Source organism: Lethenteron reissneri, chromosome 17 (assembly GCF_015708825.2).
Source record: "Lethenteron reissneri isolate LAM-NWPU_2019-01 chromosome 17, ASM1570882v1, whole genome shotgun sequence".
NCBI lineage: Eukaryota > Metazoa > Chordata > Hyperoartia > Petromyzontiformes > Petromyzontidae > Lethenteron > Lethenteron reissneri.
Genome location: NC_083795.1, coordinates 6,522,257 through 6,549,711, shown reverse-complemented (window position 1 = coordinate 6,549,711; position 27,455 = coordinate 6,522,257). Strand labels below are relative to the sequence as shown.

General features: G+C 40.7%; 1 protein-coding gene across 3 annotated transcripts in view; it reads left to right on the top strand.

The window, feature by feature from the left end:
• LOC133343379 (F-box/WD repeat-containing protein 1A) overlaps positions 1–27,455 on the top strand; it is a 34,189-nt gene that overhangs the window by 1,340 nt on the left and 5,394 nt on the right. The window contains exons 2-9 of one of the 3 annotated variants that reach the window (XM_061552953.1): positions 7,552–7,629; positions 13,107–13,178; positions 14,161–14,392; positions 17,539–17,725; positions 20,651–20,747; positions 21,238–21,375; positions 22,305–22,423; positions 23,626–23,875. In XM_061552953.1, coding sequence (XP_061408937.1) covers positions 7,552–7,629; positions 13,107–13,178; positions 14,161–14,392; positions 17,539–17,725; positions 20,651–20,747; positions 21,238–21,375; positions 22,305–22,423; positions 23,626–23,875 — 1,173 coding nt within the window. The remainder of the gene's footprint in view (positions 1–7,551; positions 7,630–13,106; positions 13,179–14,160; positions 14,393–17,538; positions 17,726–20,650; positions 20,748–21,237; positions 21,376–22,304; positions 22,424–23,625; positions 23,876–27,455) is intronic. The other 2 variants (XM_061552955.1, XM_061552956.1) reach the window with 2 other exon arrangements.

Genomic DNA, 27,455 nt, shown 5'->3' with positions numbered 1-27,455 from the left:
ATCAGATCACAGATTATATCACTTTGACAGATGTGGTAATCTCTTAATATGTATTATAACTTTGACAGGTTCTGATCACAAAAAGGCATCCGCTTCGTGTGCTGACAAATGTGACCAAGAATCATCACACCACATACAGACATCACACACAACATAACTCTATCCACCCGTTCTTCGCGCGAATTGGAATAGTTTGTATCGGATGGGGTTCGAAACATTTCGATAACGACATACAGTTTATCACAGTTTCTCATTAACCGTACTCGTTTGTTTGATATATAATGATAGGGCTTAATGAAAAAGTGTGCGACAGTATTCATACGGAAAGCTGGTACTTGAGAGTGATTAATAAACAAGGGGTTGCGATTGTATTTGCTACTTCACAAACTACTTTTTTTACACTTCCTGGTATAGGCCCGACAGTGACGCATTTCGTTGTGAGGCATGTCGTAAGTGTAAACGCGTTGCCGACATTTCTTCAAACAATAGACGCATGCTATAGTGAACATCTAACAGAAACCTTTAAAATTGAAAGGTGACCTTTAAGTACCCATTATTTTATAATTTTTCGCGATCAACTCTAGTAAATGGTTTAGTTATAGGTGGGGGATGAAGTTTTCCCGGCAATTTGCATTGTGTACACTGCAGACGAGATTTCAACAGCATGTGGTTGAACACTTCCTCTTGTGGTGACATTTTGAAACATTAGAAAATAAACTCAATTGTAGTTGGTTAAAATTGAAAGTGACTTGAGTGCTTCTTTAAGTTGAATAATGTACGTTTATGGGAATCTATCTGGAGTGGTCACTAAGAGTAAAATGCCATGGATATCTTAGTGATAATAGAGTGTTGAGTAGTTTTTGTGAATTTTATTGACAGAAATACTGTCTCCAGTTACCCCATTCAAATGTTTTCTGGAAAAATATCATTTATGGGTTAAGTTTTATACTACAGTTTTTCTACAAGAGGAATTTATGTCATACCCACCCCTGTCCAATGCAGTTATATAAACATAACTCCCGAGCATGGAGTTATGTTTATTACACTCAACAGGACACTTTCAGTGACCTTCAGGGATTGATCTGAAAATGTAATATGGCATATAGAGTTAGCAATTGTGGAAACATTTTCCTTATGCAATTTTTTTTTATGTGTAGCAGATTGCTTTAGAAATAAAACACAGGTCTTGGTGTAACTGATGGGCCCTTCAGGTTAGTGGTTATACTCGCACTCTATTGAAATTATGTTTAGTGTATTTTGAACAGTCCTTACTGAGTGGATTACTTGGCAAAGGTTTGTCATACTGGTTACTTATCAGGGTCATGAAAGTAGATAACGTGATTGCATATTGTGGTAAGGATTCAAAGGGGATATAAGGATGCAGTGGGCCCATCTGAGGATGTTGTCCCATGTCCAGTATTAGTTTTCTCTTGGTCTATGGAGAATTACATTATTTACATAATTAAGAATCAAGTATTTTTTTATTACATTTCTCTCACTGTTTAAGTGTATTGTTAGGAAAGACCTTAAATGTTTAACTTTTTGTAACTGCATTTTTAATAGCAGCCGCAGGCGCATATAGTGAGAATATGGATTGCAGCAATGAGTCAATGGAAGTTTTCTTCAAAGACATATCTTTGTCAAATTCATGTTTTTTGTTTATAGTGATTCTTCTCTTAACAGTAAACTAATTCCATGTTGAAGTATGGCCTAAATACATGTTATTTCCCTGCAGCTAATCGATGACTCGGTACCATTTGGAATGTCACAGGTTTTGGTTCGTAAATCTACAGCCTTGGGAATAAGTTTTATCTGCAATGTTAAAAGTTTATTCAGTGTCTTGTGCATGAAGGGAAGGTAATGTTGCTGATGTTGATATTAGATACATAGTAACAATGTACACGGTCGCCGTGTAGCATGGCGCCGTTAGGAATGATACTGTAGATAGAATGTGTCATGTTCTTGTATTTCACCGATGGGTGTGACCACATCACCCACTTGAAATTATTTTTAAATATTGATCATTCCTCTGAGTCCTTAGCTCAAATTTTATATATATGAATCTGTAGTAGACTGACCACCTGTTTTGGTACCCCCCCAGGGCACCATGATATGCTACAGTGAAGAGTGGAATGGCATGGCCAAGCTTTCTGAAAGCAATGAAGTTGGGTCTCGTCAACAAAGGCTGTGTTAACAGTTGGCACATTTCCATTTTGTTCAAATCAGCTTTATTGAGCACACTTGGTGTGGTCAATATGGCAAATATTGGCATTTATTGGAAAAAAGGTCATTATTTTCATGATGTTTATTATTTAGTGTAATCTATATTAAACCCACATGTTCATTGTGCATTGAGGGTGTTTCTTTGGAAAACGGATTGTCCATTTGCAGTCAAATTTTTTAACTGCTGATGCTCGTGCAGAATATTGTTTTTCTTCAAAGATCATTCGTAAACAACATGTGGGAAAGGTTTTAACAAAACTGCATCCATGGTTAAACACTAGTTTGCATGCATATGTCCAATATATATAGTGCAAAATAAAAATATGCATAGTGTGGCTGCCAAATATTAAGTGGATCTCAATGATATGAATCAGTAAGGGATCCTGAATATTTAGCATTTTGGTGGAACATAAAATGAAATAATAGTAAACGAATTGGTAAATTGTTAAAGCAAGTCTTATAAAAATAGGTGGCACATTTTGTATTGTAGTACTCGGTTAAGTTTTAAATGCAGTTATTTTATTTTGAGTGTTTACCTTCCCCCACAGTGCTGACAATTCTACGAGAGCCAAATTATGTTTACATTGCACTTCACGTGTTTTAATGCCATTGGAAAAAACTAAATACAGGAAATATAATTGACCAAATTAATTCTGTTGTATAGAACATTACACAGTTGTTAGTAGCTTGAAGGGTATATCTTTTGTGCTGTTTAAACCCAAGGTTCAACATGCAGCTAACCATGCGACATTGTGCAGTAATGCTCGCCATGACTTCACAGTATATTTATGGCAGGACTGATTGTTATGTGAACTATTTGTGACGTGTATATTTACATGTGGTAAAGCAATATACTTACATTCGCACAAATGAAGATAAGAGATATTCTCTTTACAAGTTTTGGCTACATATTTTAAGGAAAACTAAAATTTTCGTACTATCTTGGTTCTTTCGGTAAAGTCACGTAGAAGGGAAGTAATAAAATAATAAAAATAAAACATAATAAAATAATTCTCACGACGTTTCGGCCACAACGCAAGCAGCCGTCCTCAAGTGAGGACGAAAGCTTTAAATCGAAATTTCGTACTATCATCACATAGCTAAACTTATTGCGTCACAGAGAATACATTTGAAAACAAATGCTTGGGTATGCTTGAGGCTCTACGATGAGTAGATGTTTACCTTTGAAGCTGCATGCATTTCTAGTGGATGATGAAAGTATCTAGGTGCTAATGGCATTTTGATCGCAAGATACAGATGATGTGTGAGACGATTGTATATATTTTTAAATCCTTTATATTAAGTTCACTTGCTTGCTTGCGCGCTTACGACCGTGCAAATCTTTCGGTCGTTTTTAACCCACTTTCCGTGATCCAATCGGGCTGACATTTTGCACACAGACTCGTTGTGCGTGAGAATTTATTTTCGTGAAAATTTTTTTCCATAACTTTACACTTTTTAGGAATTTTTTTTTTATAAATCCTTTATATTAAGTTCACTTGCTTGCTTGCTTGCGCGCTTACGACCGTGCAAATCTTTCGGTCGTTTTTTAACCCACTTTCCGTGATCCAATCGAGCTGACATTTTGCACACAGACTCGTTGTGTGTGACAATTTATTTTCGTGAATTTTTTTTCCCATAACTTTACACTTTTTAGGATTTTTTTTTATATTTAATTACAAATTGCTTAATGGTGGCAGGCAATCATCTGACCCATAGGTGGCAGCCATCTCAAGCCAGAGGACGAGAGGACTCTAGCCGCCACGCATATAAAGGATTTATAGTGAGAAAATTTGTTTTTACGGGTTAATTGTTTTGTGTGTTACTTCCAAACCAAAAAAAAATGTATGGAGTTTAATTCATATAAACATCTAAAATAAACTAACAAGTTTAGGGAAATTCTGACAATATAATGCAATGGTGATTCTAAGTTACATAATTAGGCTTTGTAAGGTGAGCACACATTTGCACGGGAGAAAAGTCCTATCATGCATCTCTTTGATGGATTATAAGTCGTTTTTCAATCCACACATGAATGCAGCTGCATATGGAGTTGCACTACAAAAGGTGTTATATTTCTCTGGCACAAAGCGGATTAGCACACGCACAGCACACACCTTTGGTTGATCCACAGTGCGCGAATTGCACAGTGTCCCCTGACTGTTTAGCATGCAATGTTACGAAGCTACAATTAGCCTGTTTGCGAATTGTGACAGGAAATTAAATTATAACGGGAATGAAAATAAACTTGTGGCTTCAGTGATGAATTAATAAGCTGTCTTTGATACACAGACTGGCTCTCAAGGTGACTTGACAAGGCAAGACTTGTTGGATCGGTCTGATTGGCACACACTGCACCGTGGCAGCAAGTTAATTGCAATGCATACCTAACCCACTGACAAATGCGCTGGTGTGTTATTAGCAAGCCCATTCATTGGTCTCGTTTTTTTGTTGCGTGAACTTTGTTATGCATGCAAATGTAGTATTAGTAAGACAATATGAACATTTTAGGAAGATTTATGTAAGATAATTATTGTGCATAAGTACTGTAATTACATTCACTTGTGTTAAATGTGGCCACCGTTGTATTTGTTTATTTGATTTGAGGTCTATTTCTATAAGGCTCAGAAATACGTTTTTAGGGTTTTGTGACAGGCTGCTTTACAAAATAAAAAACGAATGGCACTTCAAGATAGCTGCTGATGTAATAAGCAGTACTTGGATTGGTTGTTTTACGAAGAATAGTAATTGTAATCAGTCAGCTAAAGGCTACTGTCAGAGTGCCTGTTGTGTCAGAAGGCGGCACAACTTGATTTACATTGTTGTTGAAGATACTTTCCAACAAAAGCTAATGTATCGTGCTTTGTCCAAGTGCTTCATCCATTGACATTTGTTCAGCGGCTGCGATTACTCTTCTTCACTGCTTTTCTTTGCCAATCTTATGACATTGCCAGATCTCAATTGCCAATAAATAAATCCCAAAGGAGGGATTGAAATGGCAATTGATTAGTCGGGTGTGAAATGACTTAGCAAGTGATTATATTTTTCTGCATAGGAGTATTGCCACATGCTCAATGTTAGATTAATAGTATTTTGCGAATGTGCTGTATTCTGAATGTCCCAAAATGCATTCATAGTTTCAGTGGTGGCTTAACATTTACTTTAATTCAATTAAGCTACAAGAACAACGTGCCCTTTGGAGAATGTTATTAAAGTGATGCCAAAGTAATTTCTAAAAATACTGAGCAATTACACATGAGGCATATTTAGCCAATGTGCATGCTGTGCATTGAATAGCATGATCCCACGTAATAATAGGCACCTCAGCACTTGTTTTTCGCTATGGGTGTCCCTTATATTGCAGATGTGATCACTGCATGCTGTCTGGAACGCTAAGCAATTCACCGGATATCTCCCCACGTTACCTTTTTTCACCTGCTTGTATATTTAACCGATTAGTTCTAGAATATACTTTTGTTGCGTGAATTTGTTATTAACTTGTAATTATTGCTGTTATGATATTGGGGTCTTGAGGAAATTTGAAAAATGCCACTCCATTGTTTTCTTCGTGCACCTGGAGACATAATCTGGAATTAACTTATGCTGAGTTTGAACAATATTTTATTTAACACGATTCTGTGCTTAGTATATAGCCCTGTATTATATATGTATTAAATTAAATATTTGACAGGAAAATCCTTGAGATGGCACATGTGATATGCAAGGGTGTCTAAGATTAATCCACTGCTTGATGACGGCCACCCCATAACATGTTGATCATGACTGTTATTTGACCTTACTTCATCACACTGGTTCATGCAGGTTGGTTAAGAGCGGCCCAGAATCAACAGAAGAGTAATAGAACATTATGTTCAATGCATGACTTCAGTAAAATGATTGGCATGGCTGTGCACACTGAATAAAGCATTGTAAACAGTTGTAACGCGAATGCGATGGAAGCAATAGAAACATTTGTCGTTCCACAGGACAGACGTGGCCTCTGATAAAAAAAAAAGGCACTGCAGGGAAACATAACTGGCAGTATCTTCACAGCACTGTTCCAGCCTTGTTAAACATCACAACCACTTTTTATGGAAATAGTCCTAAATCGTAAATACTCATTAAATATCTTTTTGCCTTATTAATTGGACACGCTAGATGCTAATAAGCTATGTGCTGTAACATGGAATTTTGATGGCACACTGGCATAATTTTAATAGAAAGAGATGCTACCTTATTGCGATTTCTAATCATTGCGGGCTTCAAAAGCAGGACCCAGTGTTGCTTGCTTAGGCAACGTCAGGTTATTGTTTTAATGTAAAATCCCTTTGCCAGCTCAGTTTTATCCCACTTGCGCCATCTCTTGGCTCCGTGGACCTGAGCATAATGCGTTCCAAGGGAGGAATGGGGGAAACAAGAGGGATGGGCGCAAGAAAGGAGGCTCAACGGTCGGTTGGTTTTTATCGTGTCTTCGGGGCACGGCAGCGCACATGCTGTGCCCATTCCACGCCTTCAGCACCGAAACCTGCCCGTGATTGATGATGCTGTCAGTGGGCACTGGCACCTTGGGATGGGCCCGAGGCATGATGGGACCACAGCTAGTGCTTCTCATCCTCCTGTTGGCAGGAACAGGTGCCAGCCAAGCTGGGGAGGCAAAATTCACTTAATATGAATTATTCTCCCACTTTTTTCCCCCTTCTAATTGAATTTAAGCCAAAACATGTTCCTGGTGCCTCCTGCGCTCTTATTTGTGCCGCTGGGCTGTGTGATGCTTTTATGCCTTGTTTTAGACACCACGTGTCTTTCATTGGGGCCTTTGGTGTGTGTTGCCATCTATGTTGTTCAAGTATACCAATAACACGGAGTTTATAAATTGATTGAACAGTTTTGTTTCTGTAAATGCAGACCTACCATTCCATTAATTTTTTGTAGGGTTTCTACAGTAGTTTTTGCCATTTCAGTATTTTTTAGGATAACCAACAAACCCTTGGCTATAATAGAATTTAAAATGGCCCTGAGGAAGAAGATTTGGAAGGACACTTTACCAATGGAGAAGTTAAAGGAGTTTCCAGGAGCCTTGCAGAGTTATAAAGTCTCAATATCCAACGTAAATATGTCAGCTGTGTTGGGGTTTTTGTTCTGTTTATAGCCCCTTATGTGCATTTTGTTGGTAAACTCTTCCATTGCAGAGCTGAGATGTGGAAAAAGTGCTCGTCTTTGATTGATCCCGGTCATATGTGGCTGGAGGGCTGTCGGACATCAAGGCAAAAAAAATAATCAGAATTTGAACGAGGCGCTTTGTTTCCTTCCCGTTCTTGTCTTGTGCAGAGCACGTCTGCCCCTGAAGATAACAATGAAGATGAACCGCCTAAGAAGATCGTTGCAGAGAAAAATTCAAAACGCCTAGTAGGTCTTTAGTGGAAAGTGATATCATTTGCATTGTTAGCCCTGAACAACTTTGTGTGCAGTATCAAGCAACCTGCTTACAATTTTACAGATACATTATTTATTGCTAATCGTTTTTTATCTTGCCATTGACGTGTGTATCGTTTTCGAAAGAACATTTTGCGTGCAATGTGTTATATACCCGATGCTTTGTTCACATTTGTTGTCAGCGCGAGCAAAATAACCGACATATGCTTTGCCGTCAGATATAAGTTGCACAGTGTGATGTGATACTGTTCTAAGATATTGCTGACAGTCATTGCTATAGAGCCTGTAGAGCGGTTTAATATAACAGTTTCCATAATGAGTCCCATTTCAGCCATTGCGTGGTCCGGGCAGCTAAGCCCTGGTTACAACCCCTAGGAGGAGTAACTGGTTTCACTTGACCATTTCATTAAGAGCTATGAATTTTACATCTGTCTCATAATATTTTTTCTACATATGTTTAGTTTTTTTTTCCAATTTTTATTTTTTAAGTGCCATTACTTTCAGTGGTTTTTTTTTATAAAATGTATGTCTGGCATGCCAGCATATAAATTATTTTCTGCAGCAGCCATTTTCTGCAGTGAAAATACATTAAATAAAGCCCCAGTTCTAGTTTAAAGCCAACACTTTTATTGATCATGTTTTGATATCAGACATTACCCCCTGTACATTCTGCAAATATGTGAGTTCTTCATTGCAATTTGCAGTTTCATTCCGACTTATTAGCTTTCTATGGATAGAGATGCTTCTTAAGCATTGTATGTAATAGCTGAAATTGCATCCATGATAACCAAAATTCGTACTTATCTAATATTATCACAGCTTATGGGATTTTTATTTCTTTGTGCTACATGATATTTGTGAAACAATTTATGATGTAATTATTGGAGCGCGAGCGGCCCCTGGGGTTAATTGGTACTACTTCAACGGAGATGTGGATGGGCAGAAAATATGATGTACTTGTCCTTTTGACATTGGCTTTGCTGATCAGATAGTTGCAAAACAATTTAAAATGCCTGTTTTCCTACATCTCCTGCACAAAAAAATGGCATTAGCAATTAGACTGTCGAGGTCTCCGCACTGTGGGTGGTCAGTCCTTTTTAATTGAAAAGAAAGAACGGCAAAAACTTTAAATGTTTCTTTAATCGGGTTGCCACTCAGAAGCTGCTGATCTGCCATATGGTAAGTCGTTTGAGAAAAGGAGGAATGATAATCGAGCCACTGCCACCCGTGGAGAGCATTTTGTCAATGAGCTTAGTTTAGCTGTGAGTGAATAGGCTGGGGCGTGAATTCAGTCTAGCTAAGCAGATTGAGGTTTTTATTGTATTAATCAGTTACTCTGTGCATTAGGACTTGTTTCGGCATGTCTGCACAGTACTTTTTATTAAGTCACGCTGTGTAAACAGGGCTATGAACACTTTTCACTCTTGGTCGCGCCGCTGTTAAAATAGTTTTTCTTCTCGAAGTGCTTTGCTGCCTACTGGCACATCAGTATCCGGGGTTATTGAGAGGTGAGATGTTTTGAAATTTTCTTTCTGTTTGGCCTTTGTTTAAACTTGGTCACGCATTAGCTTTCCAGATTTTGGGAAACGGAATTGTTAATGACATAAAAAGGCATTTGTTAATGATAAGTGAAAGGAATTCTATGGATGCTGTTAATGTTAAACTCGGATGCCTCTTTAGCTGAATTTTTTAATATTTGTTACTTTCTAGTAACGTTTTCCCTGAATATAACTACATGCATTAAACTGAAAATATATATTCTATGTATTTAGTATAACATAATATTTTTTGGTGTTATTTAAAAGTAAAATAAAAAACGTCATTCTTTATTTCTTAACACCTATTGTATAATTTCAGTGAAGCACAATGGCATCTGGCACCTTATGGTGCCTCTTCTTGTGTCCCTTATATACAAATGTTGATAATGCGTCTTGCCAAATCCACCTAACAGATTGATGTCGTACCCATTCAGAATTTTACACATTAACCCCAGAGTGCTGCCTGTGACACATCCTGCTACGAACCCTTAATAGATTAATGGCGTTGTAAATGTGTTACCACTTAAATGAACCACGGGTGGTAATCCTGTGTTTGTACAATAGAGAGACAAGCTCTAGCTAGCTTTTCTTCTAACATACATACGCTGATACGGGGCACACTTTGTGTGATTTATTTTTATTTCAAGCGTTTTTACGTTTGTGATATTTTGAAGTTATTTTGCAAATGAAGGTCATTTTAGCTAAATATTCCAAAGGAGGCATGAATAGACCATAACTTTAAAGAATGTACCCTAAAGCATGTAGCCCTGCCGTTCTACGAGCATAGATCTAACTTGCGTTTGCCCATAATAGCGTTGTGTATGATGGACCTGGTACCTAGAGTGAATGTATAATGCTTATTTCATTCAAGTGCATGGGTCGTGGAGGGAGCAGTCCTCTGAGATTAGCCTGGCTGTACAGCTGGGAGCTGATTGAGTTGTTCTGGCAGTCTATAAACCTTACGGTCCTGCGCTGTTTAAACCCCCATCGGCCGGATCTCATTTGCAGCATAAAGGAGTTTGGCCCGAGGGGGCACATTTTACAGTGTAATCCAATTAAAGCATTATGGGACTCTTGCAATGTTTTCTCTAATGGGAATAGCCCCGAGTGCTGCACCTTCTGGCCCATGACACCATCTGAACTTGTCAAACAGGAGGACCTCTCTCTTAGCAGTTTGCGGCAATATTGTCATTGTCTGTCTGATATGCAAAAAATATAATTATCTCTCTATGGCCGTATGTTTGGCTCTGACATTGAGTGGCATCGGCTAGCTGCTGGAAAATTATTTGCAATCGATTGCACCTGTTTGTGTGTGCAGGATTTGTTGTTGGCCAGAATGTTGTCATCAGTCTCGTGTAGAGATTCAAAAACCAATGCACACTTTACATTTTAAGCGTACATTTTATGGGTGCACAAAGGACAGATATACATAATAATTGACGAAATGTTCCTATTTCATTCTGTGGAATAGGGCTTATGACAAGCAAAATACAGCATAATGCTATGAACACAAGGCTATATTTTTGTTTAGCTTCTCGGCACTTTAACTTAAGCATTATATTTGCCATTGGAATGTAGCATGGATGTCAGAGATTAGCAAATGAATATGGGCAAGAAAGGGAACTGGGATTTGTACAATACTGAAATGTCACAGTTCTCTTCAGGTCATGCTGACTGGGCATCTTATGCAGAGCTTGTCTAAACAACTTCTTCTTTAGTCTCTTTTTTCCTCTGCAAAATGTAAAAATATAAAACTAAACAACATTACCCCTAAATGTTTACGCGTGTAGTGTCTACTACACGTGCAGTTAAATGTTTAAATTGCATACAATTGTCACACTTTTTCTCCTTGTGTTTCTACAAAATATCCAATGACCATAAGTAAGAGTGCAGGGGGTAATGAATTAAATTACTTTCACCATAATCCCATCGGTTTAGACATGTGATCCTAAATGAGACATCATTGGTACAAGGCTGCCTGTCTTTAAGTTGTTGATTGGTTGAATGCTTCACTGATCATGTGTAATGGGGGCCAGTTCTCTGGGGCTTTTCAATTCCCATTTCACTTGCAGTGTGCATTTGCAAAGTGAAGTTTTTTTTTAAACCAATGATTAATCCAAAAGGTTACAAACAAAAGGTAAACAATACATAACATCAATTTAAATACAATTTGGAAAATACAAGTAATGTGGCTGAGTTGGTCTGCATGTTCTAAACTGATGCAGTTTTACATTTCTAAGTAAAATGTCACTTGGGTAACTGATGTCTACAGTTTTTTTCTTCAGTTTTGCAGAACATTACGGCTGATTTTTTTTTTGATACTGTGACAAACTGACAATGCCGCTGCACATTTCCATCTTCCAGTGCACTGCCAGTCAGTCATTCCTCCACCTAAGACCGCTTGCACTTGCAAGGGGGGGCTTCCTTTTTTAAAGTGTTTTGCATTAGCATAATCAAATTTATGGTGGCGGTTGATTGAAGCAAGGAACGCAATATGGTGTCCTGTAATCAATCATCTTCTCCCTGTCAAATTAAATCCCAGGCGTGAGAGCTGTGATGGGGGAGCAAGAATGGCAGCTAATCACACAGCCGAAAAATTGATGTGCTGTTTGTCTCTGGTTGCTCAAGCGTGTAATGGTAGTTACAGGGTATCGTCTCTTTGGCAGTGGCGGCAGGGGGGGGGGGTGCGGAGGAAACGTGCAGCCTAACGGCGCGCGCTCACGCTGGATTTAGTACTGCGTGCGTTAGCAGATTTGAAGGGCGGTTATTTACTGGTATTGTTGACTGCTATTGTACGGCACGGTACACGCGTTAACTGATTGAGCGGCAGGGCTCTCTTTAATAGCTGTGATATGTTCCTTACTCCTCTATTCCGTATTAAGAGGTTTGTACCAATGCATAAAAATAACATTGATTCATCCTGAAATGTTTTATATTGGGTAGAATTGCCTTTTTGATTTACGTGACAAAAACATGCATTTTTCCTTAGATTTAGAAACTGTGTTAATTGATTACATTACCCAACGGTACCTTTATAAGTGTTCACTGGGGCGACCTCCACCTGTATTCAACTGGAGAGGATGCACCTGTGCAAAACTGCAACAGACTAGTGGTGCATCGTACATTTGATCATGATAGTTATGGTGATGCATCATACATTTAATAATAATGAGGCATTATTATAAGTTTATGGATGGTGATGATGAACCATGTATTTGATAATGATTCATCATACGAATCATGATAATGATGATGCATGATCATTTATGACAATGGTGATGGTCCAGCATTATAATAGGTGCGACTGAATGTAATTAATGGGTGAATCACTTGCATTCAGATAAAGAGTGACCCTGCTTCTGAATAAATCATTCTAAAAAGCAGAGGTCCATCTGCTTGCCTTTTTTAATCCCTCAGCACAGGGCAATTGATACACCTCTGCTGAAACACTACTGTGTTGGCCTTTAATGTGTGAAACTAAATTGTAAACTGTGTTTGTGACGGAGTGTTGATGGTTGCTTGACTTTGACGCAAATAGTGGTGTGTTGCCTTCAGAATCATACCTTTTCGATCCTTGATTCATTTTCTTAAATTGCGACAAGTCACCGATTGACATCTTGCAATGGTTACAGAACATCACTTTTTTATGTTGAGAAAGTACTGAGCATATGTTAATCATAGTTATTATTTGTATATTTTCTGCCCAGCTTACTAAGATTTGTTCGCAATTATCATTTCAGTTATTTCCTTTTTCATTTTATTTGTGCATTAATGTTTCATTTGTAGCTCTTGGTAAAATAACAATTTCATTATATTCACAGTTTTTACATTTTGTATTGACGTTAATGCCTGAAGAAACATGCTAGACTAAAGAATGTTACTTTAGCTTACGGATATTTCTACTTTTTTCAGAGCAACTATGGTGGTGCAAGCTCGGATGAGTCACGCTGCATTGATCAAATGAGTTTATTAGGGATTACACAGGTATAATTTCATTGTTTCTACCTTTCTGGAAAAATGCTGTCATGATGTTCATCACTGGAATTCATTCTGGCTGCCATTGTTTAGCTACAAGTAAATGCGGCCATTTTTTTTAAAATGTTGTAACTTTGGAAATTGTGCAATTAAAGATGAAGGCACACTTTTAAAAATGTTTACGTAAATGTGACGCTATTAACTCAACGTTCATGTATCCATATCACTAACGAAAACCCGTTTAAAAAAAAAAAGAGAGAAAAACCCATTAAATCTTAATATAATGAACAAATGGTACCAATAAAAACTTCCTTAACAGCTTTGTAATGGTATTGCTGTACATTTATGGCCCTGTATTACATCTTTGGCAATATGAAAACTATGATGATATAAGTATTGTTTTGATTTAAAAAGTAATGAAATCAAATCTATATTCTCCTTTGTCGTTATGAACATTTCCATACTTGCTGTCAACACATTACACCCATAAAGCCTTTTTCTAAATTACGAATTTAAATTGTTTATATAATATGTTTTACCCTTCAGTATACATACTTTTTCCTTCTCAAAAACACTGACAACTATAAGCTCATAGGGCTGACATTAATATTGGCTACATACACTACTTGTGGCATGCAATTTGTTTCACCAAGAATGGTAACATTAAACATTTCTTAACATGCACGTGCTAAAATATATTGATAGTATAATACAGTTTGCCTGGAAACAGAAGTGTTCCTAACGATCATTGTTTGTTATTTGCACTTAACTGCAAGACTTTCTGTGAAATGTAAAATAATCAATGATTGCTCTGGGATTTTTCCCCCTTGTGTCTTCATTGGATGCATTGACAACAGTTGTGTATCTGTAGGCCAATCTAATTCCTGCATTATACTGGCGTTTCAGGTACACGCTGCACTCTTCGTACTGTGTTTTACAGCCTATAAAAAGTAACGGGCATTGGCCCCCCATATTCTGAATTCTATTACAGACAAAAATCCTCAGCAATGGCAACACCAATGCTCTCGTTGCCAAGCGGAAGTCGTCGGCTAACTACGAGAAGGAACGCGAAGTTTGCGTGAAGTACTTTGACCAGTGGTCCGAATCGGACCAGGTGGAATTTGTGGAGCACCTCATATCGCGCATGTGCCACTTCCAGCATGGCCATATCAACTCCTATCTCAAGCCCATGTTACAGCGGGACTTCATCACTGCATTGCCGGGTACGTAGTCGAAAGGTCGCCGCCGCGTCCCGTGTGTTTGCCATGTACACATAGGGCCCTTTGTCACTCCCCTGCTGGTTTAGGGCCTTTCTATGTGCTGTGGGTCCTGGGAGACATTTGGCCATACTTCACCACACTTACCAATGCAGGTTGGTGAACGTGAGGAGCGCACATACGTTGGAGTATTGTACAGGACAACAGCATATTTTGCCCTCTGATGTCAACGTAGCCCTGCAGCCTTTAACAACATGTTTTATGCATTGTGGGGGTCCCCCTTTAAAGCACAATCCAGGCTTTCAACCTGGTTAACTTTCGAGATCAGGGTGAATTTGTCATGATCGTGTTTACCATAGCATGGCACATTTTTGCACAGGTACACTTGTGGTCTGTGCATTTGCCACAGGAAGTTTGATTCCTGGAAGTTTGCCACTTGGAAATTCACGTAGAGAATTTCCAGAGTGAGTAATCTGCTGTGAAATGCACCTACATTTTTCCGGTGATGTCATTCACTGCACTAGAGTGGGGGTCATTGTGAGCCCTAGTCAAAGTTTATTTGGAAATTATATGTACCCCTTGATTAATAACTTTTAAGGCACACAAATTGTTAATATAAACAAATTTAAAGTCATCTAAAAACTCCATTCCATTTAATTCAACCACAATATGAGTTATGTGAACCTGGCAAAGAGTTGCACTCGTGCTTTTCTTTGTTACTCAAGTTTGTAAAAGAAAATGTAATCTATAGATTATCTACCAGTGCTAACACCTTATTGAAATTACTCTTTCTGAGCACTGTCTCCACATTGTGACATTGTGGAAGAATAAGGTTTTTTTTGTTCATAAAATGAAACATAAATTGCATTGTCTGTGCGGTAATACAAAGCTGGTGCGTGTGCCACTGAATGACTCGTACAATAGCACACGGTGTCGGTTTTGGTACCTTTCCTTCTTATTTTTCTTTCCCATTGACCTGCGCTGGAATGATAAGCCCATCCATCATCTCGGGCAGGATTTTCATAAACTACGATAAATCGCCTGGGCCGGCTCTTGCGCCTGTGCCCCTGTGTTTAACATCATACCATATTCAACTCTGCTTTCTGTCACTGTCGAACCATCACTGACCATGCACCCAGCCTTGGGATTATGAAGGACTTTCTTTTTCCTGCAAATGTTTCAGAAAGGTGAAGACATCTGGAAATACGAAGTTATATTTTGGCAGTGAATGTTTGCGGCCATGCGTACGCTCGTCATTGCAAAATATGACTTAATTTTCATCGCAAAATTTATCTAACCATTAGGGACGTAAAATGCCCCGCAGGCTGGATGCAAATAATCTCAAAACGTTTAAAATGTCCATTGGTGCTACAGCGTATTGCATTTTTTACGGTTCCCTAACTGCACTTGGTGATCATGCAAAAGTCCACGTTGCGAGTAATTATGTTTTGCCCGAGAGTTTATTGACACTTTGATATAATGCCTCGACGCATATTGGCTTAGGTATTGAAGGAGCCGCAGGCTATTGCTAATAAAATTCCATTCTGTACCGATGCTCGGCTAGCCAAATCTCTGCAGCAAGAGCATTGGGCACGCGGGTCGGTGTATTTTTGGATGCGAGCACACAATCCAGTGCTCCATCTACAGGCTGCCAGCTGACCTTGCAGATAACTGACATGCGCGTTGACACCCCATCTGTTAGCTTTTGCCGTAATCATTGTAATCCAATAACATCTGAAGAATTGATAGGTGCATGTGTTGTGTTAAGAACTCATTTGTCTCATTAGGGTCCCACTGGGCCCTTGGTTTCTCTGACAGGCAGCAGTGGCTGTTGATTGTTGCCAGCATGGGGTACGAGAGGGAGAGGGACGGCGCTCGAACATTATCAAATTGGCGTGTTATGTCTAATGCTCCTGTATTGTCTCATAAAATAGAGAATGTTTTTTTGTGTTTATGTAGGGGAAGAGAAATTAGATAAAAGTGAAACGTGAATAATTATGCATCCACAACTCTGAATTACAGGTTTATTTGTACGTCCTCATGTAAGCGTATCATATAATGCATATTACATATGATTTAACAGTTGGACTCTCTTAATGGAGCATGGTTCAAATTAATTATAGAGAATTTAGAAATATCTTAGTGAGAGAGCAACTGAATGAAGAACTTGATTACTGTTGAGTTTGTTTCAGAGTAACATATATGTGATGTGTGTATTTTATTATAATTCCCTTGATTTTAGCATTTTATTATTGGATAACCAACTCCGTTTAGTCAGACCACTGTTTATTTTGCTGCAGCAATATGAAACAGCTTAGAAATAGTCAAAATTGCAGAGCTGTTAATGCAGTGAGAGGTGACCAGGTGGCTCAGAAGTCAGGAGTGCTTAGCTGAATCAACCAGGTTATCAAGTGTAGGGATTACTCTCGGCTTCTTTCGGTAAAGTCACGTAGAAATAAAATAAATTAAACAATATAATACGACGTTTCGATTGCAACACAAGCAGTCGTCATCAGGTAGAACTAAATTTAGAGAGACAAAACACAGACACGCAGACACACAGACATACAGACAGACACACAAGCAGAGAGAGACAACACAGAGACACAGAGAGAGACACACTTTCCTGAAAGAACCAAAGAGTAATTCCTGCAGTCACGAAAGCTTCAAATCAAGCGTAGGGAGTTGATTCCTCAGTCCAGTCATCAATTATTTAAAATAACCTATAGCATGAGATTTAGTTTGCACTTAATTTGGCTAATTTCTTGCTCTGAGAAATAAAAATGTCAGTTTCACTGTCATGTGACAAATATTAATCTTGGTAGTAGGGTGGGTGGGACATTTCTGGGCGTCGATGCCGCCGCCACCCACTGAACATTAATTCCTCTTCTAGCAGGGTGGGTGGGAAAAGTGCTGCCCCCTACTGTTTAGACCAGAGGTCACTTGAAGGAATCTTGAAGGTAGCTCTGGTATCCACTTCATTCCGCCGATCTCTCTGAGAGTTCCGAATTAATTATTTGTCTCATAACACGATGCCATTTCCAAAATTGGTGGAAAATTTAGAAAAAATTATGAAGAGAACAGCTGTGCGGTTCGAGGGAGTGCTTGGTGGGTAATGTCTGGCGCGGCTTCACACTGCCACTTTGTTCCAGCACGAGGACTGGACCACCTGGCGGAGAACATCCTGTCGTACCTGGACGCGCGCTCACTGTGCGCGGCTGAGCTGGTGTGCAAGGAGTGGTACCGCGTCATCTCGGATGGCATGCTGTGGAAGAAGCTGATAGAGCGCATGGTGCGCACCGACTCGCTTTGGAGGGGCCTGTCAGAGAGGAGGGGCTGGTACGTGCTAGCGGTGGCGTTCTACTTGTCCTATTCTACTTGTCCTTTTTTCCTACTCAGGCCTGCAGTACATGTACTGCCCTTATGTCAGTCCATTGTTGGATGAGGGCCTCGCCATTCCAGACAGCGATACAGTGCTATGCTCCCACATCCACTCCAGTATCCAAGGCCTTGTCTCAAAACTGTCAGTCAACCTACCCTCAATTGGAGGTTACTCTTTTTCTGATGCTGCCCCTCTAGTCTCACCCTGCCTTCTTTGCTGCCAACTCAAGTCTATGCTCTGACTGTTTCATATCTATGAAGTCTTATGACAAAATGTATCTATCCTTGTTTTGGCAGTTTCCCATGACACACAGTGTCTTGAGATGCAGCTGCGTGCAGATGCTATATACATTCAAATTGCATTGTTTTCTGTTGAGATGGGACAGGACTTTTATCAGCAAACATCCTGGAGATTCAAAGAAAATACAGGGAATTTAAACATTGAGTGTTTGTAAATACATGTGTATTACATGCTGTGCAATGGATGTGTATATAACGTAGATGAAAATGCATTGATTCATATTTTAGCCACGATTGGTTTTCAGCAATGTTTTGTGGCATATATCAATGTTCTTAAAGCCGTAAGTTGATACAACCATGATGTTTGGGTAGGTTTACGTGTGCATGCACACTCAAGCAATATTCTGTGCTTCTTTAAGTGACATTTAAGTGTGGGAGCTGTTCTATGAATTTGGTGATCTGAGTTTGATTCCCGGCCATGGCTAGCATCATTTGCAAAGTACTATCTGGGGGTCTTCCCCCCAACCCCCATCATTACCAACCCTTAATGGCCTGCATGGTTTAAAGTATGGTATAAAAAAAACATCACCAATGTGGTGTGGTGAGACCTTTCAGTGGTTTATTGACAAAGGGCTGAAAACACATGTCACCTGCTTTCGCTGTTTAAGAAGTTGAAATGTGAGAATTAATTCAGCACACTGCCATGCTTTATTTTTGTTGCCTTGCCTTTTACGGAGTTGATGCAGTGAATGTCTTTGTTGCAAGTCCAACTTTTGAGAGTATAAATCAGCAGTTTTCTTTCCGTAACAAAACTCACAAGCATCATAGACATTGCAAATCAATACTCGCAAGAAGAGATTGAACCATTGCTTTGCAGCTGCCAACCTGTTAAATGGGTACTTTATTTCGCCTTGTGGCTGAATTAAGTTAAGGGCTGTGAACGTGTTCTTAGACTGTAGGGGAAAAAAGTGTTTTTTAGGTACGAAATATTTACCCTGGCATTTGTCAAGATGTCACTGGCATGGGATGTCATAGGTAGGGACAGAGGCAAGGTTGTGAATCTAAAGATGGGGGTGGGGGGGGGGGAACTAAAAAAAAACTTCAGCTGTGAGCCGAATAGAATGTTTTATGCTCTGTTTCATGTCTGGGGTTTTTTTTTTTGAGCTGAGCTTTACACTTTCTGCACATGCCACATGGGTAGCTCTGAACGACTGCCAGCTATTCACAGATCCTTATGGGAAGTTCTTTCAAGATGTCCTGTAACATATGGTGCTCTTTCTGTATGCGTGAGCATAACGTAATTATGAAAATTTATCTGGTAGAATGAATCCTGCTGCATTTGGGGAGATTTGCAGCATGTTTGGGTATGCCTCAAGACATTACAGCAGATTGAATATTATGACTGGTCAGCAACACTGCCAGATATCTGCATTATTCACCAAACTTTTTTGTATAAATTTCACACAGCCATAAAATAATAATTGATTGCCCTCTAAATAGTCTTTTTTTTTTACAAAAGGCTGTTAATGTTTAATAGCATTAACATTTTATCATGCGATTTTATACATTTATTTCAGTGTGATTGAATGTAGTTTATTTAATTACATTTTAGGTAAAATTACTCACACGTATGTCTCATTTAAAATTACATCAAATTGTGTAACGCGTAGGATAGATGCTTTTCATTTTGCTTGTTCCCAATGTATTCCATGGCGTTGGTGGGTTCAAAATGGGTACCAATTGAAATAAAATAATGTAAATTAAAGAGAAACATTAATTAAATCATAAGAGGCTCTTTGACTAACCCCAAAACCCACAGAGCCATGAAAAACAATCCCTTGTCCTATTATGCAATAGGCCAGAACAATCTACTTTATATAAATCAGCACACATACAATTATGTAAGGCAGCTGGGCATTTAAATGCTATTATGTACTTATTTATACCGCTTTTTCAAAGGCGAGCGAGTTTTATCCCCTACGCTCATGAATACACGCGCGTCTGTGCATGTCCAAAAGGGGAGCCTTACTGATAGCTTACCTGGGACCAGCTGTGCACACCACCTCCTGCAGGCTTAGTGGACACTAATGGGACTAATAGCTCAAGGAGGGGGGCCTCAACATTATGATTTCTTTTTCAATTCCTCCAGCTGGTTATTTGTCTCAGGACAAAACAGGCCCCTATAGAGCATGCAGCACAAGACCCTTATTACGTTTTTATTTATGTGGGGGCCGCAAGCAGGACTTTCCCTGCTGAGACCGCCTCAATATCGCCAGGACCTTCTTTGACAGCCTTGCATTAAAAATGTCACTGCTTTGAAAGCTGTTTAAAATTGCCTCATCCCTCATTGCATACCGCAAAAGGCTACAATAAAGCTGACAATTTGACAGTCTCGCATAATATGTAGTGTTCCGCAAAACTTTCTGCTGCATTTATTTTACGGAGCAGAAAAATTTGCTATATTAAAATGTTGAATAAAAATTCCCAGCGCAAGGTAATGCATGAGAGCTTGTCATGGAGTAAAAGATTGCAAGGAATTTTCCCAAACTTTCTTCCAGGGCTCTTCTGAATATAATAATGTAATTTTTAAAGTTTGGCGCGAGTGACTATTTTGCCAATTGTCACACTCCCATCTCTTTCCAGGTGCTTGTATCTTTTCAGAAACTGGCCAAACGGTGGCCCACCTCAAGCCAACTCCTTCTACAGGGCCCTTTACCCCAAAATAATTGGGGACATTGAGGTTTGTGAAATCAAAAAGTATTACACGTGAATTATTTCGTTTCTTAGAACACATGTATGTACGGTAAATATTTGTTTCAAATGCATGACCTATTACCAAATCATCGAATACATTTGATCTATGTTAGCTCTCGGAAGCTAAGCAGGTTTGAGCCTGGGTAAGTGCTTGTATGCTTGCCAAGTCGTCATAGGTGTCTCCGTAGCTGTGCTACGTCGCGGTCAGCAGAGGACATTGCAGCAAAAGCCATTGTACTGTATTTTTATGCTTGCGCATGTATGCTCCCCACCTGCACCGTCCTGTACTGACCAGCACGTGAAGTATTGTCGAATAATCCCCACGGCCCACATGGCATGGGCTGGCCGTCATCCAGCAGTGGATTGACAAAAGGGCTATAGATGTACATACATGAGTGCATGGCTAGGGGAAATACAGCTGTATAGGACTGCCTACAAACATCAACACCGGAGATATTTTTGTTTGTATTTTTCAGACGATAGAGTCAAACTGGAGGTGTGGCCGACACAACCTCCAGCGCATTCAGTGCCGAAGCGAGAGCAGCAAGGGTGTCTACTGCCTGCAGTATGACGACGAGAAGATTGTCAGCGGCCTCAGGGATAACACCATTAAGGTAAAGGCCACCACTGAGGTGGCTCCATGGGACCAGCTGTGCATAGTCGTTGAACAAGCACCGCTGAAAACCTGGGTTCAATTCCGGGCGGCCACCCGTCTGTAAAACACATTCCTGCGGAGGGAGCTGGTAGGAACGTTGGTTTGCTCGGTCAATGGCCAGGGTCAACGGCGGCGTGGTGTATTCCGCAAATATGCCCGACTGTGAGGGCAGGCACAAGCCGGCATGAGTAGGTTAAACGTTGAGTTTTATAAGGGCACCACGGGGTGACCAGCCCCTCCCCACCCAGCCCCACCTTCCCCACCTAGCCCCTCCCTCCCCACCCAGCCCCTCCCCACCCTCCCCTCTCCACCCAGCCCCACCCCTCCCATTTTTGGATGCACGATGGACGGACGGACACAATCCCCTGTGGGCTGGTGTAACCAGGAGGTTCCTACCAGTATTATATTCTCGAGTGTCGTGAGTTTATCGTCTCACCAAAGGAAGCAACGCCTCTAAAATGTGTTTTTTACTTAATTTGGTAAAATTCCACTTGAGAATGAATGTCTGTTTGACTGACTTGTAATGAACATGGGTAGAGTAGGGTGTGGAACATTCAGCACCCCGAGTGGAGCAACCAGGTGGGGTTTGAATATTATACGTAATTTTTTTCTCTCCTTTTTTCACTCGGGACGTAAAGTATTTACATTTGCAGTATATTGATGTGGATGGTTTTTCACAGCATCATGGTCACTTAATTTTTTTATGTTTTTATCGTATGTACAATTATGTGTATTACTTGCAAGTTTTTATTGGCAAGAAGGGTAAAGCCTGTTCTTATGTTTTCATTGTCTTGATTCTGACAAAAAGTGCTCGTAGATATAGTTTAACTGTTTTATTCTTGTTGTGCATATTTGACCATGCCTTTGTGCTCCACGCGTCTCAAACAGATCTGGGACAAGCAGACACTGGAGTGCAAGAAAGTTCTGACAGGGCACACGGGGTCCGTGCTGTGCCTCCAGTACGATGAACGTGTGATTATCACGGGCTCCTCCGACTCCACAGTCAGGTAAGTACTGTCATTTATGATGAAGAGACAACCAAATTCATTGCGTCATTAAGGAAGAATCATTCCACGAACAGAAGCTAAAACGCTTAAAAAGGGAATGTGTGGAACATTAAAGACAGGCCCCAAATGATTCACCACCCCAAAGAGTCTTCTTGGTTCTTTCGGTAAAGTCACGTAGAAGGGAGATAATAAAATAAAAAATAATAAAACATGATAAAATAATACAATTCTCACCCCAAAGAGTTTGAATAAACTGTCACCTCTGGCCACTTTCTGTGTGCTGTGAAGAAGCGCCATTGCCCAAAACGTCACCTATCATACACTTTCTTTTATGGCACTTATCGACAAATGTATTGTTTGTTTGATATGTCTCGTTCTACACCACTGCTGATACAGAATAACCAAATACAGAGTACGTCTTAAAGGTTTGCCCAAGTAATGTGTTTTCATTATACTTGGGTGTACATTTTTTGTCTATTTTTCCTTGTTTTTTAGTATATTAGTCTAAATGAAAATGAAGCGTTGCAATAACATATAAATTGCAACAATTCATTTGCTCGTATAAACCCCTAGGTGAGTGGTGAAGGTCCCATCAGCAGTTCTCAATTGGGCCTTCAAAAATCATAAACCTACCCTGCAAGGTTTTATACCATTGCATAGCTAGGGCACTGCACCATACTGTATTGCACGTCCTCTAACACAATGCCCTGCATTAAAATGGAATGTGCACATCTCAAGGAAGATCCATCCACTACCATCACAAGTGGACATAAAAAAAAACCTCCGCATGAGATTGTGGAAACACACAGCAGTGAGAGCCACTGAAAGCAATCCATCGCAAGTCAACTGAAGTAATTTCTTGGCTAATGTGAACATAGCCTTATAGATTTCTATTCATCCAGACCTAATTAAACACATCAGACACACCCCTTCACACGTTTTTTCTGCATGAACATTAAGTGGGGTTTGGGCAGGACGTGTCGCTGGAGGGGTTGACGGGCGTGGTTGCGACCAATGATGGCGTGGCACCCAAAAGAGGATTTCCACCGCGAATGGAGCGATTGAGATTTGCTCCTCTACAGGAGCTAGGCGTAATTGTTCCATCATGCGACCGTGAGCGATGGTGACGGTTAAGGGGAGGTATTCGTCCAGCAGTGGATATATGTTGGCTGACGACGACAACGATGATGATGCTCATGCAGGGTGTGGGACGTGAACACGGGCGAGATGGTGAACACGCTGATCCACCACTGCGAGGCGGTGCTGCACCTGCGCTTCACCAACGGCCTCATGGTCACCTGCTCCAAGGACCGCTCCATCGCCGTGTGGGACCTCGCCTCGCCCACGGACATCTCGCTGCGCCGCGTCCTTGTCGGGCACCGTGCCGCCGTCAACGTCGTCGACTTTGACGACAAATACATCGTGTCGGCTTCGGGAGACCGCACCATCAAGGCAAGCGGGGGCGAATGGGGACGTAACGGGTGGCGTCTCACTGAACCGCGTAGCGAGTGAATCCGAGTGGTCGGGTCGGTTGAGAGAGTCGCCAGGAAGCAGACGGTATGAAGGAGGTTGTGACGTCGCGACTTCCCTTGGGTGCCGTTATTGTGGTTTTTCGTTTGGATTCCTGTTTTGCATTTAGAATCTCCACAATCGGTTGCTCTTCTATTGGCAGGGCTGCAGTCCTACGAGGGCTCAATGAGTCGTAAAAGGATGCAGATTAGTGAGATGAAAGAGAGATACGCAAGTTATATAAATGAGAGAGCTGTGACAAGAAGTAAAGATAAGTGACATGAAAGCGAAGTGAACGAGAAGGATTGGAGACCTTTAGATATTAGGTACAGATTAGTGTTGTATATTCATTATGTTAAGATGCCTGTTAACGTCAATTTCTGTTATGAAATATGACATTAGCAGCCAATGCATGTTACATTTAATGCAGTTGAAGGACCCTACTACACACACATTGCACATGTACAGCATTTGTATGTATAAGAAAGCATGTGCGCACACAACATGATGCAATAACCTACAGTGCCAGGTTAAGTCAACTTGGATTTTTACGGGTTAGTGTTATCATCCCAAGACTCCAAATGTGCATGCTCGTACAATTTTTTTAATCGTGAGAATTCAGCATTAATTCCTGAAGTGCACAAATCGAATATTAGGAGCGGCTTCGCTGCAAGAAGCCACCTTTTCTGTAGGGCATTTTTGGGGATTGCAGTAGATAAAAAATTGACGTCGAGATTTGATGTACATTCGATTGCTTCAGGAATAGCTGCGTAGATTTGTTTCAGATCGCCGTTGAATGATCTGATTGGGCAGTCGGTCACGATATTTTGCACCGTCTGAGATGTCGCATCACAGTCACAAACTGGACTCTGGTTAATTTTTAATTTATGGAGAAAGTTTCCACCACATCTTCCATGGAGTGTCCAGATTCGATTCAAGAAGGACCAGATCTTCCTCGGTAGATCAGATCCGGGTTGAAGGAATGTGGGGTCGCTGATGATGAGTTTCTGCAGCAGGTTGGTGTTTGCCCAGGGCTTCCCTCCATCGTACTTTGATGGTCTTGTCTTCGTCATGGAGGTTCTTTGCATATTGCCAGAAAGGTTTTCTGGATTTGAGCCTGTGTGGTGGTGGCATGGAGATGTCCTTGTTGGGAGGTTTGGATTTCTGATGGCCTTGCGAAGCTACGGAGGAGCGATGTTTGTGAGGACTGGAAGCCACAGCAGCGGTATGCTCTTTAGCGTTTCTGACATGATCCTCATGGCTGCATTTAGCTGTGTATCCACCAGCTTGTGCACACTTTTATTCCAAGCGGGAGCGCAATATTCTCTCACAGAGACGATTAGTGCTGTGGTGGCCATCCGGAGCGTCATTGCGTCTGCTTCTCATGTTGCTCCGGCCAGTTTATGCACGAGATTAACTCGTGATTTTGATTCTACAGCAGTATTCTGCAGGTGTTCGCAGAACGTGAGGTTCCTGTCGATAGTTACAACCGAGGAATTTTGGGTACTTCTCGTGCTGGACCTCCTCGCCACAGAAAGTGACGGCCAGTTTCTGGTCGGCGTTTGCATTGTTCCGGTCGAATGATGTAATGGCAGTTTTCGTTGGGTTTGGGTGGAGCCTCGAGTACTTGAAGTACATTTCGAGTTTCTTAAGGACTTCGCACAGGTCGTTTTGGACCTCAGTTTGGGTGCTTCTTTGGACGGCAAGTGCCAACCTCACCGGCCTTGCCAAATTTTCGGCTGATGGTGACAGGGAGGTCACTTATATATGTTAAAAAGTGCCGGAGCAAGCACTGATCCTCGTGGGAGCCTGTTATTGAGTAAGTGGACTGACAGTGTTCCCTAAGTGGACACGGTATCGCCGGTTGGCCAGAAGCGATGATAGGAGTCGTATGGTCTGCTGGCATCTGATGACCTTTGACACCTTTAGCATGAGGCCCTCCCGCCATATTGTGTCACATGCCGCTGATATGTTGATGAAAGCAGCTCCTTGTGATGTCCTTGCGCTGGTAGCCAGCTTTGTGCGTGGTAAGTGCCAGCACTTGGTCGCATGTGCTGCGGCCGGTGCCGAAACCAGCCTGTTCAGTTGGTATAGCCTCCTCGAAGATCGGTGACATACGGGTCGGGAGCATACTTTCCAGGAGTTTGTACACCGTACTCAGCACGGATATGGGACGGAATTTATTTGGGTTTGCGGTTGATATTCCAGGCTTGGGAATGGCAAAGACCTTCGTTTGTCCCCAGCCAGCGGCATCCTTTATAGCCAAGATGTTTCAGGAACTCTGGATAAATCCCGTCTAATCCACCTCGTTAATTTGTTGATATACACACATTCCCTCGTGTCCGCGAGGGATACATTCCGGAGATGCCCGTGAATGGCAAAATCTTTTGAATGAATTACCTTATACATAAGCTATTAAATGTGTGAAAAGTATCATAACACACAAAAGTGTGTCATATACATAAAGTAATTAATTGTTTATAAATGCAGTCATGTAGAGTTCCAGAAGCCATTCACGGATAAAAGGTTCGTGAATAATGAGGGAATACTGTAAAAATGTACATTTAAGACGAGATTTTACATATTATATTAAAGGTCCTTTAGAAGGGTTTGATTGAGAAGTACATGCTGCAAGAGTTGGGTGGCAAGGCTGCACCCAAGACAGGCACATGTGGACACGGTCCATTCCAAGTGATTGACTGGAACATGTTGATAGCTGTTCCTTTAAGTGTGCCAATTTGGAGATATTGGCTCTTGGAGATTTCGTTGTAAAAATCAATGCACATCCCTCCCACTTGTACAGCAGCGCATTCAGATGTAGTCACTGTTGGATGCTTTATAAATCGCCGACGATGATTAATACAAAACGTCACGTTAAATTGGTACACCGGGTGGTCGGCGCGGCTGTTTCCACCGCTCACGCGCGGGGTTGTTTGCGAGAATTTTGATTTCGGTCACACAAGCGTGCAGCTCGCAGATCAACTGTGCGATTGCCTCGATGAGCAAATCAAATATTTGGTAATTTATACTGTTCTGGGAATCTACCCACCGAGATTCACAGATGCAATTTGCAGATCTGTTAGGGGAAGGCTTCGTTTTTGAGAATTGGCCTCCATATAGGCCAGTCTGGGCACTGTTATTGACCTGTGTTAAGATTTTTAAGATGCTGCATTTAACACCCCTGATCTTTCTGAAGAGCGCCATGGAACATTTAACTTGTGCACGGAATAGTTGGGATTTGTCATTTGTAATTATGAAAAAACAATCCGTTCTCATGTTAAGGTTAGTAATTTCCAAAGAAAACATTGACGGCATCGCTCTGAGGGAGCTACAGGCATTGCCAGCTGTTTGCTCTAAATCTAAAGCTCAATATGTGGAAACATTTCATACCCTGTTTTGGCCACTAGAGGGCTCTGTCGTAACTGAAATATACAGCACTAACGTAAATATTAAATATCTGAGCTTATTAAATGCACAGCATGTAAAGCACTTAACTTGTTTATTCCCTCATACATTGCCCAAC